Source organism: Musa acuminata, chromosome BXJ1-11, assembly GCF_036884655.1.
Source record: "Musa acuminata AAA Group cultivar baxijiao chromosome BXJ1-11, Cavendish_Baxijiao_AAA, whole genome shotgun sequence".
Classification (NCBI taxonomy): domain Eukaryota; kingdom Viridiplantae; phylum Streptophyta; class Magnoliopsida; order Zingiberales; family Musaceae; genus Musa; species Musa acuminata.
Window position 1 is genome coordinate 28,782,525 of NC_088337.1, and position 16,916 is coordinate 28,799,440.

Sequence of the window (16,916 nt, forward strand, 5' to 3'; positions counted from 1 at the left end):
AAGCGGATCGGAGTCTTCTTACACATGTAGACTCTTAAGCGGATCCTATCACCAACATCGTCTCCAAGTCGAGCATCCAATGCCCCCTCAATCATTCTCGGAGTCTTCTTACACGTATAGACTCTTAAGCGGATCCTATCACCAACATCGTCTCCGGGCATCCGATGTCCCCTCAATCATTCTTGGATCCTTTCCAAGAGCCTTCTTACACACAAAGGTTCAAGTCGGGCATCCGATGCCCCCTCAATCATTCTTGGATCCTTTCCCAGAGCCTTCTTACACACAAAGGTTCAAACCAAGTTGGGTGGATCCCATCACCGACATCAGCCCCCAACAGAACTCAACATTGACCTCATACAAAGTTAGCTAAACTATTCTTTCTTGTCACCATTTTTTAGAACTCACGTGATCACTTGGCTATCTCAGAATTTACCACACATTGATACTACACATTGTATCAACAATACCACAAGGAAGGAGTCAAATTGATGCTACCACAGCATCATATCAAAACATTGGCAATAGAAAATATATATTACAATTAAAATTCCACATCCGATCCATTTAATTTGAACTGATATACAAAAAAAAAATCACATTTTCGAAACAATAATTCAAATATTGGACTGCCGTATGGTAGTATCACAAGGATCAGACCAAATAACTACAAAGAAAAAACAGACTCCATCTTGATGAGCTTTCAATGCTTAATCAACAAACCATTACCAACAGGTATGAAATTGGCAGAACACAAACAGATACTAACCCTGATCATGAATAAGGCAGAATGCTGAAATCAAATGCAAGAGATATAGATAAACATCTTTTATCCAATGCTTACTGACCAAATCAACCATAGAATGAAGCTGAGCGAAAACATGGCAGATGACCAAATCCATATATCCAGTCAATTAAAGACTTAGTGAAGGTTAGAAGACTTTGTAATTGCCAAATATTTACATATAAATCATTGTAAACAGACCATTCTACAAAAGGAACTTTTCTAAACAGAATGATAACAAGTAATGAGATAAACAAAATAACTGATAATCAACCATTTAAAATGAAATGACAAATTTCTTAATGGGCTCATACATCTGGTAAATTTCCCAACTTCTGTATCTATAAATAAGAAGAAATTTAAAACCATGTGATGGACCAGGAAAGATTTCCCCAGTGGATGATACTTAAAAGAACATTTTTCACAAAAAATATCTCGGTACACCCAACATGTTTCTTACTTCACAAACTGGCATTTCTCTGGTGCAACTATATTACACAAGAGGTTCCTTTTCTTAACCAGCAGTGCCTATTAGTACTTGGGGGCAATTATCCCCCATTTCCCTTAAGTAAAACACAAAGAAGTGGAAGTATGAGAGAGAATGCTGTTGATCACTTCATTATGTACACAAACAACATGTGATGAACATATGGATTGGCTCCATCAGCTACAAAGAGTTCTGTTCACGTGAATCCTGTATCGAAAGAGGAAGAAGATTTAGTTGGAATATGAAATTTAATGATATGTCATCATAAAACATAGAGTAGGCACTCAATTAACTTTATCTTGAGATGGTACTAATTTAAGGAAACAAGTGGATTCAATAACTTAAGTTATCAATCATATAAAAACCCCTCTCTTGTATTTACCCATAAAAATATGATTTCTGAACTGGATACTTTGCTTCATGCAGGATAATCAATTATCACTGTCTTAGTACCCAGTGTCTACCCACTTCATATACTGTATTGTTAACATATAAAGCATCCAACTTCCTTCAAGGAAAATGTTTTACGTCTAACACACAAACGAATTTTACCAAACCAGATTTCTCTCCCTTTTGCTAACTGTAGCTCACCTGGCGAAGGGATGGTCACACTCATGCCTTTGACATCAAATTCAATCAGGAAAGGGTACAAGGGTAGGAAAACAAAAAACAATGGAAACATTAGGAGAAAAGAAAATAATAGCATACACCCATCTAGGTCACCATCTCCATGTGGGTGGGTAGAGAAGGCACAGCTTGAATTTTGGCTCAAGTACAACCACCGTACAAGGTGGATCCCTGTGTAGAATGTTTGCTCATGCCTTCTAGGACTCCAAGTAATAAATCTAACATCGAATCAGTTCATGTTGAAATTATACTTGTTTTGTTCTGGTTTCAAAATATACCCTACATCCTTTAAAGCTGACAACCCTTGGTACCTGAAATTACACTTGCAGCCTTCTAATACACCCAGCTTGACTTTGGTGCATGTTGAAACTATGCTTGCTTTATTCTCATTTCAAAATATACCCTACACCCTTAATCTGTAAGGGCAGTTGGTACCTAAATTACACTTGCATCCTTCTAATACATCCAGCTTGACAAACTTCCATTATATTTTTAGGGATGTATGAGTACATTTTAACATTTGGAGGATGCAACTTATTTTCAGCATAAATGTAGAATTTTGCTGGAATTAGTACTCATGCATCCTCCTAGTTTCAAATAATTTTTAAATCTTTTAAAGTATGAGTGGATAGTCATTGAACTTTGAAAAGAAAGTGACTCATTTAGAATGATAATCATGACCTCAAAAGGATACTGTTATTTGTGAGCATAGTGACAGGATGCAATTGAAGTCACATGACCTTTTGTGAGCAAGGCGACAGCAGGCAATTAAAATCTCATGACCTCTTCAGCATTTGTTATCAGGATCATGTGATTAGACAATTAAAGCAGAACATTTTTGATGGAGAGGATGAGTGGATAGACTAGAAAACTGGACTTTAAATGGCAAGTTAAACGTCATCGTCCTAAGATTGTTAAAATTTAAGGTTGTTCAAAAGTGGAAAAATGTCTCAGACATGGTTGAAACTGAAGAGCTACAAAAAAGGATGAAGTTTCCAATCTTTTATGGTTAGACATAATTATAATTTGGCAAGAACACACTTCACATGCAGGTTGCAGCCCCAATTTGTCTTTTCCCTAAGTATCTCATAGAACTGTATCCCAGTGCAATGCCAAATGAAATCACAATATCTACCTTAAATACTTAATCGATAAGTTCAGCTATAGGATGAAGCAATTAGCCCAAAAAACCAAAGAACTATAAATGAAGCAAACAGAGGATAAATAAAGAAAACCTGAACACATCACATATCTAAAACTTGGAATTTTTTTATTAGAATCATGCTCCATCATCTTGACAGTCCAATTATCTACATACAAAATTTTAGTAAAACATGTTGCTAGAAGAAATAAACAAGACTAGAATTCATCATGATAAAACTCTGAAAGTATTAAAGAAGGTGAAGCCTCAAATAGTTATATAACACACAAGCAGCAAAACTGATTATCCAAACTTTTAAAATTACCAAGTTAACCAAAAACATAAACAGTTAAAAAATGATATTCTGTGCTACTTGATAACTTTCTTGTTACCTTTAGCTTTCTAGTTTTAGTACTCTATCCGAAACAGTTCATGCTACACCGATATTCATCAATGTATGAGGTGGTGAAGTGTCTGCAGTTGTCCTTCGATTATGAGGAAGATCCAATGACTTAGGAACTGCCGAGTTTGATCTTTGACCACTAGATGGTATAGAAAAGCTGCGAGCCATAACACCAGGAGGTTTTGGTAGTGGTGTCGCTGTGTGAGATGAAATTGATGGCGGTTTGCATGTTGCATTTAGCTCTTGACCTCTAGACACCAGAGGGGCTGAATGACCAATCAAATTGGAAGGTCCTGTATGTTTACTAAAGCCTATTGGAGGCCTTGGAAGCTCATGAAGTTCATTTATTCTCGGTGATGTCACAAGAGGAGGAGAGGCACTTGGAGAAACTTTCCGCGGCAGGGGTAGCTTAGGTATGGGAATGTTTGTTGGTTTTGCAGGGACACCAGGCAGGTGTTCCATTGATGACATGGAATTGGTTGAACTAGTTGGTTTGCTTGATGGCGGTTTACTTGTCAATGGACCAGAAAAAGCTTGTCTCTCAATCTTCTTTGGATCAGATGCATTTGATGGAATCAACTGAGGGAACATCCCGACACTAAAAGCAATTGGCATTCTGATGGGGCTACTGATGTTGTTACTCTCTTTAAGTATTGATTGCTCTCTAGGTAAACTGGTGGGGCTTGGCAACTCAACATCTCGGTAGTCTTTGCCAAGAAAATTTGGCTGCAATGGAGATGAATGCCACGGTTGTGCTGGCCATACACCTTTGTTTTCTACCCGAGCAGCAGAAACTGAATTAGCTGAACTTGTTGAGTTTGAGCTCTTAACATCAAGAGGAGTAGGAAGAGCATATGTGTAAAACCTCTTTGCTGATGAAGGCTCGATCTGATTTATCCTTTCAGATGATTTAGACTTCTTATCACAAAAAAGAGGTGCTGACAGACTGACAGCCCTAGGACCCTTGGTGAAAGGAGAGAAATCTGCTTGACGACTGTCTACATTTTCCTAAAAAGAAAACAGATAAACAGATATCAGATAATTGTCCAAGCATAAACAAATCTACTTTAATCTGCACCAGTTAGTAGTACAAATATTTGCTAGATGAGAGAATAAATCATAAAAAAATGTAGCATTAGCATCTCCTGATACTATCACAAATTATATGTTTTTAGCATGAGAAGTGCTAATGGAAGTTATTGGCGACAGTGGCTATAGATTCAGACAAGATTTGGAACCTACTGACAATTGTACAAATGAATCCTACATAGACAATTTATATGGTTGATGCCAAGGATTGCCATGTCAGAGAAATAGCAACACTCCCCATGCCAAGCCGTGCTTGAGAATATATACTTAAGTCAATTTTTGATCTATTGTCAGCCAGCATAGGAACATGCTAATCAGCACAATATCGTGCCAAACATGGTGTCATGAAACAATCCTCAATGTAAACCTGAAAAGACATATGACAGTGACCACACAATTCTGAAGAGTTTAGTTGTAGCAAATTTTTCAAGCTGTAACATCACAACTATATGGTTGGTTACATGGATCTTTTGCATCATCATGTTCTGTATAAGATATATAGTTGAACCAAGAGAATCCATTCGTTTTTTCTTTCTATTTATATATTTTTGTCTTCCTCTAGCTATCCTTGCACCATTAATAATAATCGACTCACCCCTTCTAACCACAATATCTATATACTTTATTTAAATATGTTCATTACAAGTTAGATGATTCTCCTATCTTTTATACACTATCAGAGTTATAGATAATTATTTAGATACTCTACCATAGTTATCCACTTCAGCATTCACATTTCAGCTGGACAAACTTTTTGAATATACTGCCTCACACTATGATCCATAAAATATAACTGGCTTAACAACTTTTTTTTTTAATATTTTAAACTATGGGGCACTCAATGATCCCACAAAATCTGTCACTCCAACTTTTGTTCTATAAAACAATATTTTTATCAATCTTTCCACCTGTTGAAAAATAAATCCAAGATACTTAAGTATGGGATTTTTTTATTCATTCATTTTAACTACATTTAATTTTTTGTCTTAGTATTAAATTATATTTGACATATTCAACTTTGTGCCACCTAATCTAAACCTCTAATTTATTAGGTCTTGTCTCTACCATTCTTATGATTTCTGACATAGTCTAATGCTAATTGCCAGTGACCCAGTGAAATCCTCCATTTCATCGAGACTTCTGACTGGCATTTGCAACAAATAAATAGTCATCTTAAATTTAGAGCCTTTTGTCTTACTGTGAGTGGATGTCCTGAACTGAAATTTAAATCCTCCACCATTTCTTTTCACTTTTTGTTGATGGATAATAGAGGGCGAAAGGAAGAAACAAAAGTACATCCAAGGATGCCACTGTAACACTTCAACATACTTAGATATAGCAGAGATTGATATACATACTACATCTCATTCTCCAAAAGAAATTATCATAATTGATCTTATAAACATGATATTATGTCCTTGTCTCTCATCTCCCACCCACACCCATCCCCACCCCCACCACCACTAACAGAAAAAAACCTCTTTCCCTGTCCTCTCTTTTTATGCCCTTAAATAAGATGTCCCTCTCCCTTTCTGTCTCTTTCTCTCTCCTCTCCCCTTTCCCTTTCCTCCCTTTATCCCTCCTCTATCCTTCCCACTCTACCCCTTATTTGGTGAACCTACATCACTGGTTCGGCTAATGAACCTGATTCCTCCCTATTGATCAAAATAAAAAAACACAATCCAACCGATCATCCCGTTCAACTAGGACCTGTAACAAGACTGAAGCAATCTGATAAGAATGCAAAAAAATAAATAAATAAATAAATAAAGCCAACTTAGAAGGCATAGCTCAAAGTGATAAAGGAACTTTCTTTTGTATCATAGAGGCAGTTGCTTTAGTAAATTGGAGGCTTTACCTAGCTAGAATTTATATCTAAGGTTTCAAGTTTAGGCACTGATTTAGTTCTTATACGCTAAAATATAATTGGTACTGGTTGAGATAAACCCATGAATATGACCAAAACCCATTATTTTTTATAGCTGACGCATCATGTGGGATTAAGTGTTAAAAAATTATGTTATGTGAACAGCAGGACCCCAATCTAATTCTAATAATGATGGGAAGAAAAAGGGTCCAATTTTGTTTGATGACCTGGACCATCACAAAATCAAACGTCACAATTTTGTACCCACAAGCAATCAAGGAGTATACAAGGACAATTGTCCTGGATTCTCGATGTTGCCCATTATGCTATCTTCAATGCAAATGTTTTTCATTTCTCACATAGCTTGGTAGTCTACCGAATTATTTCCGTGTGCCAAACATTAAAAAAATTAAAATTCTACCATTAGATAATCAAAATGCTATAACTTGTAGTTATGTTTAACGCAGTAATCAATCTTGCATGTCAACATCAAATCCTACCAATGTTCTAGATGATCCTCGTTACACATGCTCACACCAGCGTGTAAAAACCTATTTGCAGAGGCAGATAAATTCATGCAGAAATTAATCATGCTGACAAAAGTAACATCTATTTGATGGCAGTATATGGAAAGATCTAAGATAACTTGAGAATCTTTTGCACGAAAAGTATAGAAAGCTATAGACTATGAAAAACCCAACATTCTCTCACCTCCATTGAGCTTCTAGAAAAATAACTAACATCATGATGTTGGTCATGCTGTCCATAATAAAAATGCAATTCTCCATGATCTCCATTTTCATCAGAGTCATCATCCTCGTATTCTTCCAATTGATTATCCTCGAGTCCTCTGAACTGATAGTCAATGTGGTGCTGTTCAGCTACAAATTTGACATGTGGCTCAACAACTTCAAGAGACTTGACCCCTTTCCGGAAGAAGTTTAACTGATATAAAGAGAACATATAGGATCAATTCTTCTAGTAATGACAATTATAGCATCTGACGTTTGAAAAACTACCTGTGATGCATGGTGCCTAGCAGCTTGTGTCAAGAGACTACGTGATTGTCCTTTCTTTAGTGATTTCAATCGAAGGAGGAAAAGTGTTGCCTCCTCTTCATAATCTTCTTGAGCTGCCTGCAACTGCTGTGGAGAGAAACTTTCACCTTTGGCATTTCTCAACCTTCCTTTTCCTCTTTGTGCTGCCAACATGTACAAGTCTCTGAAGAGAACACATAAAACTTGATAAAAAATTTTATTTCATGAGGAAAACTAATTACATTGGTCACCGTGAAAAACTTCAGGTGCAATTTAGTCCACCTAAAGAGCATAACTCTTTTCCACTAGGACAAATAAATGAAACATTAAGATCACACCTTTTATCATCACACTGGCGTTTCATTTCCTGCATTGGGGAATATTACAATTAGAAATTCACTTATCATTCTTCAAAAGTGCCTAAATACTGCAGAAAATAGGACAAACTGGATAGCAGACGATTTACAGGTTTTTTACAGAAGTTCACACTTTACAAACTAAAATTAAGGCCTTGAAAAGCTAAATGCATCCAAGATGTCCCAGAAAAATCATCAATAGAAATAACGCAAAAAGATGATAAAACTATTAAGGTAGTTTATTTATCCACTGACATATCCAAACATCTCCCTAGAGTTAGAAAATAATGCTAACATAAGCTTAATAATTACACAAACCAGAGAAAAAAGATAGTAGCTAAATGGCATTACATAATATTTTGACTTCTAAAATTAAGAAAAGAAGTTCTAATGAAGAAATTTTTAGGTCAGGAAGTTTCGTAAAAGAAATCACTAAAAACTTTAACAGCAGATTGATAGATAAATTGATAGATAATAAGGCCCCATAACCAAAGATGCAGCGTAGATTTTATTTTTAGATGCATCAATATTTAGATGTAGTAAATTGCAAAAACTCAAGCGGAAAGTTCCATAAAAGTATCAGCCAAGAATTACAGTTAAACAGATTGAGGTCAAACTGTGGTTCAAATTGAGAATGAGGGCATTTGATATCAGACAACCATAAATTTAACCATGATATATACCATAGTGACATGATATAATTGCAATAATCCTTCTCATACTTCTCACTGTAGTACCAAATTTCCACTACTTATCTGCATTTTGGCATACAGGTTTTCCCTAACATGAGGTTCAATTGCCTTGTGTTGGATTTGAGAGCTTTGGTGGTTAGCACAATATACATGGATAAGTAACCAAATACCAAAAATACTTTGCCACTTGAGTACATTTGTTACAGAGGAAAAAGAACAATAAAGTAGCATTGTACAGGTAACGACTTGAAATATGATTATTTTGGTGGTGCATCCAAGACTAGGAGGGCATAAGCTATGCCTTTACCGAGCAGTAACATTCAGATTTTGCACAAGATAACGAACAATGATATCAATTTCAGACAGGGTTAACATGTGCCTGCTGTTCAGTGTTCAACAGTACATTTAGGGTGTTGTATATGGTAACTACACCTGCTTCTGAAGATTTCCTAAAGAACATTCTCTGGAAGATCTGATATTCACAGCATATTACTCATATTGCCAAATGACAAGTATATCAGGTTCAACATTTGTTACTTAATATTTATTGCCAAGTCTTGTACTCCTAAGATGAACAACTGCTGAGCATGTAACTTGTTATAATCACTGTTATAGTCACCTCCTAGAGAGACCAGGAACAAAATTTTCTACTTTCTACTTTCTGATTTCCATTTCCAAATCTGATTTGGCACTAGGTTCAGGGAGCTAGGTTGGAATGCAATAGACGATTATTAGCAGCAAATTTGCTTGATTTACCAGTTAAGAATTTTGTACATTCACAGAGCCTGATTACAACAACGCTCAGACTTATATTGACAAAAGATTCCGATCACTCAAAACAACAATGATGCCAGCATAGATTGCTGGCAAGGCGTCCTTAGTGGTGATAGAATATCAGAGGTTGAATCCCACTTCAACATAGATGGACAGCTTCTACCATTATTATGAGAGTATTAAGGAATAGCTATCCCATCTTATGGGCAGCATTAAGAAAATATAGAAAATGATGTCTTTTCCAGATGACAAATGAATATCTCAATAAAAAATACAACTTAAGGCATTTTACACAACCACAGTATGCTCTAATCTGAAGGGATATTGAGAAGTTAACCTATAGAGTAAAACTATCAAATAACTAGAATTTTATTAATAATCAATTACATAGAGGTAGATCCAAGATCACAAACCTCTACAGTTTGGAGCTCCTTGAGAAGAGATTCTGATGGAGTTGTAATGGTCTGAACAACATGGACACGCTGACATTGAAATAGATAAAAGTTATTGTTGTTCTGTATATGCACAAACACCTTTGAAGAAAGTCTTGAAAAAAGAAAAGCAACTGAGACTCACATAGATATCAACAACTTTCTGAAGTTCAAACTGTGCCTTTCCAAGCATCAACAATATCCTACCTACATGCATTAAATGACATGCAATCCATGATATGCAAAGAAGAAAAGCAACTGAAATAACAAAACACATGTTCAACAGGTATTGGCATAATTGAACCATAAAATTTTGCTTTAAATGTAACATAGGCATCTTTGAGTTACTTATATGATCTAAAATCTAGAACCTAGTTAAGTTAAACAGCAAGAAACCACAATTAAATAGCAAAACCAAGCATGATACATCTCACAGTGAACATATTCTGTACAAAGACTTTTAAATGGCATTAAGATACTAATTTTCTAGATAAGTTTCATTTATGACAAGAAAAAAAATCAATATACTTACCACTTTCTTCATCATCATTTAGTGCAGTTTTTTCGAGCAAACAAGTACCCATCTCCCTTAGGGCTTCCGAGAATTCTGCAAAAAGATAAAAAGACAAATGTCATGGAAAATTTTATAGTATTACTGGATATAATATGATTATGAAATGATAAAAGTTTTTTTAGTTCAAATAAAGCATCTTATGAGAGTCCGTGATCCAGGGATACAATAGGTTTTAGTTTTTAGGAGAGAAGTGACTAGGAGAGATGAGCGATGAGGTAGTAATAAATCAGACCCAAGAAGTTGTGGAGTTGATAGGACCACTTTAATGCAAGAATAGTAACAGCAAAAGCTCTGCTGTCAAAACAATTAAAGAATATGATGAAGGAAAGAGAGATGTAAAAATTGAGAAGAGAAGAAAAAAGAGATGAGTGGAGATAAAGAAACAAAAAAGAAACTGTGGTCATAATAAAAAGTAAAACTTCATTAAAGATTCAGTTATGTGAATTGTGGATGGCTTGATTACTGATGTTCTGAATCTCTGATATGCACACGGTTGCAGCTATTGGCAAACCAGTAAAGATATCTAATATTGAATATATATTTAATATAATCACACATGAAGGCAACAAAGTCACTGAGCACTCGTGCAAGGCGAGGTGAGGCCTGACCACCATGTAAGTGATATAGGCAGGCGTTTTCAATCGGGTGCAGTCCAAGTGCGCACCTAGGCCCAAGCACCCCCGCCTAAGGCAAATTGAACTAGGGTCGAGCCAATAGCTTCTTCCTTTATCTCTTAGCTCAAGAAACAATTGAACCATGAGACATTAAATGACACCAAGGGTCGGTCTGTTACGTTGCTCTCCTTGGAAAAATAGAGAAAGGGAAGAAGTGATGGTGATAATGCCATCCATCACATCAATACCAGTTCCATGGATTGTTGGGAACATACAAAACCATCATGTTAGCCTTGAATTGTATCTCTCTCAAGTTCTTCAGAGAACATAATCTTGAATTGTACCTTCTCCCTTTTGCAGAAGACCAAAGAGTAGTGAGTGCATTGTCCCAATAAAGCTTAGAAAGAGGAATCAATTAGTGGAGAAGGTAAGCTCATGCTGCAATTCTTTTTCCTCGAGCGGATGTGATCAGTGATGGATGATCGTCGTAGTATGCTTGCTAATCTTGTTTAGTTTTGCTATTTTTGTTATTGAATATAGATAATGTAATTTGATACCTTACATAAATATAATTTGATGGGTCATTTTTATTTTAATGATCATATTTATCGATCATGATATATATTTTTAAAATTTTAATATTTGGGAATGCCTCGTTTCACTCGGGCAAGTGCCTAGCGCCTTCGGCATTTTGGTACCTTGGCATCTTTTAGCGCCTAGCACTTTTAACTACACTGCATAAACATTAGTTTAGAAGTGTAACGCAAATGCATTAGGTTAATAGCTCGAAGAAAACCTACTGTATATATAGAAAAAAAGAGAGAGAGAACAACCAATAGTTCTCTCTATCTATACTGAGGCACAATCTGGACTTAAACATGAACCATTGCACCCATTCGGACTACTGAAGCTGATCAACATTAAGCTAAATGTTTCTACATCACATGAAGTCTTTGCCAAACTCAAAAATTTACTCTAATAACTAGGCAGTATTCATTTGAGAAAAAATAATATGAAGAAACTAAATTCTGTTGACCACTTATGCAATAAGACAGAGTAAAAAGTTAACATCAAGTAGCTTTTTTAACTGAAACCACCTGTAGGCAATCAAACAAGCTATGAGTGAAAATCCAAGATATTTACTAAACTTTCTCATAGCAAAATGATTAACATATGAAAACGTATATACTACCATATGCACTATTTGCGGTAGCAGCAGCTGCAGAAAGTAAGCTGTCATAGAAGTTCCTAATGTCATGGATGTCCTGCAAAAATGTGAAGCAGCACATATTGGTAAGCACACTTCCCATGTACATAACTAGCATAATGCTACTGTAGAAAGTCATTACATTCTGAACAAACAAGCCAGTATTATCATGATATCAGTTGCTTTGAAACAAAAAAAAGGTTATCCAATCTTTGTCTGCCATAGAAAACTATTTCAACCAACTAGACAATGAACACTGCATAATATTTTTAGTGGTCTTCTTTAGCTGATTACAGCATTTGTTGTGTTTAGATTAAATCTTAAATTTGTATATATATCTTCCATAAAAGGAAAGTAAATAGTATGGATATTTATAAATCCTTTCCTCGATAAATTATTTGCCATATTATTTTATTCACTGAAAAATCTGCACCAAGTTGCTTGCTATATGAGGATTAGGTTCAATTTAATGTGATTTTAGCCTCTCTAGCTTTCCATACAAGAGCATTTGGATAATTTATGTTACAACTCCCACAAATGCTTGAAAGTAAAAATGGTTTCTCCCTCATTGTAGAGCTAGCCATTCAAACTTAATTAAGAAAACTATCCTCTTATAACTCGCGTGAAGAACTGATAGGAAAAAAATGATTTAAACAATTATTTAATCTTTAAATGTAATGTAATAAAAGGAAAAATTGGCTCGACGCATAAGGTTCCCAACAATATTTAATTTGAGGCTCAATATGCACATTCCTACCTCTTCAAGTAGAGAGGTGATTTTCATACTTGAACTAATGGTCACCCAAAACACAAAAGAACAACCACAGCATTAAGGCTTGCCCTCTCTGAACTTTGATGAACAGAGTTTTAAATTCCAATGAAAAATTTACTTCAAGGTAATTAAGAATCTCAAATTGCTCAGAGGCAAAGTGATTGTTCCTTCTAACATCTTAAAGGACATTGTTTAGGCAATAAGCATGGTTTATGTTGATATCCAAATCTGATGATCTGATTTGAGTTTCCTTGGCAAACCAAACAGTTAAGTAGCATAGCTCATGAATTGTACTGATGAAAAATAAAGAGGCAAGGAGAGTGATGTTTAACTTGAGTAGGTAATGCAAGTATATGCACTCTTCCAGCACCTCAGAATGGTCAAGTCTAATGGAAAATGGTCCAACCAAGGCATGGGTCTATGTTTCTAGCCTTTAGGCAATGTTGCAATGCAGTGTATGATAAAGGATACAATACATGTATATCAGTAATTACAAAATGAACTGCCTAACAGATCAATTTAGGTGATACAAATTTCCCAAATCAGAATAGGTTTTTCATTAAGCAGCCAATTTGTACTTGCTATGAGTACAACTTGTAAAGAGCAAGTCAAATACACTCTCATGTATCAACACATAATATTACAGTACAGTGGCCAATGGCAATGCAGATTATTCGGTATAGAGCTTTCAGGAGCCCTCATATGAGTAAAAAAAATGGGCAGAGTAGAAAACGATATAGGCCCTACCTGAGATGTAATAGGAAATTTGATAACTCTAGAATACCATAAAGAAATGATTATTGTTTATCCAACACTGGCTGCCACCAGTCTATTACTTTCTCATTTGGACTTCAGCTGTAAGATTAGCAACTCAACAGGTTCAATTGATCACAAAACCCCTATATAACTTGATAGGCAAGCCCCCACTTGTCAGATAAACAAACGTTAACTAAGGTATCTAATGCAAAAATCACTAGCATTTAGTGAAAGACAAACAAATTCTTTTGTACCACAGAGCAGCACATAAAATCTCTGATTTGCAGCACAGTGAAAACCTAGATCTATCAAATAACACTTCAATATAAACAGGGAAAAATCGGAGCCAAAGGAAGCTGCATTCGTAAGCTGAGCATAACCGTTCATCTATCGTAGTGCCTGAAATTTGGTCAGCAAAGAACTTGATGATCGCAAGCATCTTTAATTATCAAAATAAAACCATCATTCAGGCGCAATTCAATATTTCAAGCCAAAATTTTCACGAAAAAAAATTAAGCAAGTATGTTTGTGATATCATTTCAGAAAAAGAAAAGCGAGAACTTTTCGAGAGCTAAAGGCACGTAATTATGATCACCGTCCCTTCTTTTATCCAGGAACAACGAGATCTTCTCATAAACTCCGCAGAAAACCCCCCAGAGAGCAATTAAAATAGGAGGAACAGAGAGAAGCGTTTGAACGGAACCTGGGTCGCCTGGAGCAGCTCGTCCTGGTACGCCACCAAGCCTTTCTCCCTCCTCTGTTTGTGCTCGTGTTTGTGGAGCGCAAACCCTCGCAATCTCCTCAACGAAGACTTCATCGTTACCCACGATTCCCAACCCTGACGCCAAGATTAATCGCCCCAAGCCCAAATCCCTAGCCGAATTATGCAATAACAGAAGCAAAGAAGAAACAAGACACCAAAAGGGGGAATCCAAGGAAACCCAGCGATATCCGTACGAAGGCCAAATTGGTCGATTTCGCTATCAATATACAATTTTTCCCTCTCCGGTGGGCAGTCAAAGAAATACACCCATATATATATATATATATATATATATATACACACACAACGAAGGTAAAGAAGACGACGTTGCGGCCAAGAGCAGGGAGGAGAAGCGGTCTGGTGGAACCGGTTCACGAAAAGCGAGTGCGAACCGGCCCGAGTGAACCGCCGCAATAATGATCCCGTGTTCGATTCCGGCCCGCGACGAGAAAATCTACCAGGCGTGGCAATTTTATATTGGTGGAAATGACCGGCCGGGTGTCAGCGCAAGAGAGGAGAAGTCTTCTCCAGCCCCGCTCATCTCAGTCTTGCACGCGATCCGGTTTGGGTTGACGAGGGGGATCGGTGAGTCTTGGGACCCACCTGTCAATCCCGGATGACGCGGGAGGACATGTTTTGCGACGGGCCCCTCCTGCGCCAAATAATGCAGGTTGGATACACCAGACACGATGACGTGGTTAGTATACGTTGACCAACCAATCGAAAGTTTCGACCCAGGTAGGGCCCGCATCGGACTTGTGCGTCTCGCTTTACAAACCGTGCTTGGAAATGATGAACATTAAGATCAACTCCGGGGTCTCAGATTAGACCATCCAAGAGTTCCATGTTGCTAATAAAAGTGAGTCTTGACATCATTCTTGAATCATGTCGCCATGGACGAATTAAATATCTGATAGTGTAATTAGATATGAACATGACATTTTATGGAATATATAAAATGTCATATATACTACTAATAAAGTTTTAAATATTATAACTTATTTAAAAAAATATTATAAATAAAAATACTATGACTCTATTTAAGAAATTATATTTTATATAAAAATACTATAATATTGAACCATTTAGCTCAAATTGAATTTTGACAGGGAATCATTTTATGGGTATTTTGATCTTTTTTATATAATAAAGAAGATTTCTTTGGAAAATATAGAATTCCCAACAAATTACGCATTTAATTTTTAATTTATGGAAATAATCTTTAAAACAAAATGAGAAATAATTTTTAAAATACTAAAAAAATAGTGAATTGATGGTATAGTAAAGATGGGTAGATTAATAATTTTAGTAAATAAGAGTCTTAGTTATAAAAGAAGTTTTATGTAATCATCAAGTGTTCCTTATATTAAAAAATTATTAGGGCATGCCCTAAGTCAGTTATATTTTTTGATCTAAGTAAATAAATAATATTTTAAGATGAGAATGTGAAGGTAAATATGTGATATTATTATATAGGATTAAATATATTTTTATTTATAAAAATATTGTGCATAGCTCTGATAGATGATAAAATAATTGAGAATTATTTAAAATGGTATAATTCTGCAGAAGCAGAAGTCATGATTGTCCTTCATTTTACTTTCTGCCCAACCCACTAATCACAAGTCAAGACCAGTACTCACTGCATTGATGAAAGGTAGAAGGTTGCCAACAAGTAAAAATGATAGGATCTATCTAGAAATGCTATATACATTAAAAAAACAAAAAAGGAAAAGCATCCTTGTCTGAGAATAAATGCACTGATTCATTAAATTAGGGGATGACATGAAGGCAGTCATTGACCATATGATCCATTAGAGAGGGGGTTTTCAAGAAAACCTAAAAGGAGTTTTTTTTTTATATGTACTTTGTGTTTTTTGTTTTAGTTAAATAATCTAATGACAAATGGTATTTTTTTAACTTTTATTATTGAATTTTACATATATTCATATTTTAAATCCCACATTGTGGTAATGAGATCAATATACATGGTTTTACCCCTAAACACCCACATCACAATGGCTAACTTGCTAAGTTTTTTAATTGATGATTGTTGGATCATGAGGGAATATGACATACTTAAAATAGTTGTGTCAATGAATGAACAGTATCCATTCTTGTAGTAATTTGACTAAGGATTCATGATCATTTGAATTGTTAGTGTTGCATGAATTGTCAAGATATATATGTATAGAATTATATCTGGAACATAGAACTTCAGTTAGTCAGCTCAGCAAATATTTTAATGCATGATTTAAGATAATATAATGCAAAACCTTTTGGTCTGGTATTTTTTATTATTATTATCATTCCATCTAAAGGATCTATTCTATTGGCTTGTAGACTTGCCCCTAAAATATAAAATATCTGAATAGTGTAAGCACTATGAAACTTGTGATGTTATGATAATATATTATCTTAAATCATGAATCCTGAAACATGGTCTAGTGAAAATATGATCTGACATATTTTGAGCTTCATTGCTTCCTCTGATTCATTACAACTATATATGCAACTTTAGTGGCATGCTAACCTTCTTTTTTCC

General features: G+C 35.5%; 1 protein-coding gene across 1 annotated transcript; it reads right to left on the bottom strand.

Moving 5' to 3' along the window:
* Window positions 1-1,031: 1,031 nt before the first annotated feature.
* On the bottom strand, window positions 1,032-14,628 carry LOC135597540 (uncharacterized protein At2g33490-like). Its single transcript, XM_065090602.1, has 10 exons — window positions 14,312-14,628; window positions 12,066-12,138; window positions 10,218-10,292; window positions 9,831-9,892; window positions 9,668-9,736; window positions 7,771-7,799; window positions 7,415-7,616; window positions 7,107-7,340; window positions 3,429-4,447; window positions 1,032-1,475 (listed from the first exon to the last, which is right to left on the bottom strand). The coding sequence occupies exons 1-9, from the start codon at window positions 14,423-14,425 to the stop codon at window positions 3,467-3,469; spliced, it is 1,839 nt and encodes a 612-aa protein (XP_064946674.1). The 5' UTR covers window positions 14,426-14,628; the 3' UTR covers window positions 1,032-1,475; window positions 3,429-3,466.
* Window positions 14,629-16,916: the final 2,288 nt, after the last annotated feature.

Bases quoted from the DNA above. Each gene is read 5' to 3' on its own strand.
- LOC135597540 (XM_065090602.1), bottom strand. From the start codon at position 14,425: ATGAAGTCTTCGTTGAGGAGATTGCGAGGGTTTGCGCTCCACAAACAC. The intron at 12,139-14,311 runs GTTCCGTTCAAA...ACATTTTTGCAG, and splicing joins AGCTGCTCCAGGCGACCCAG to GACATCCATGACATTAGGAA. The intron at 7,800-9,667 runs GTTTGTGATCTT...TCCCCAATGCAG, and splicing joins AGGAGCTCCAAACTGTAGAG to GAAATGAAACGCCAGTGTGA.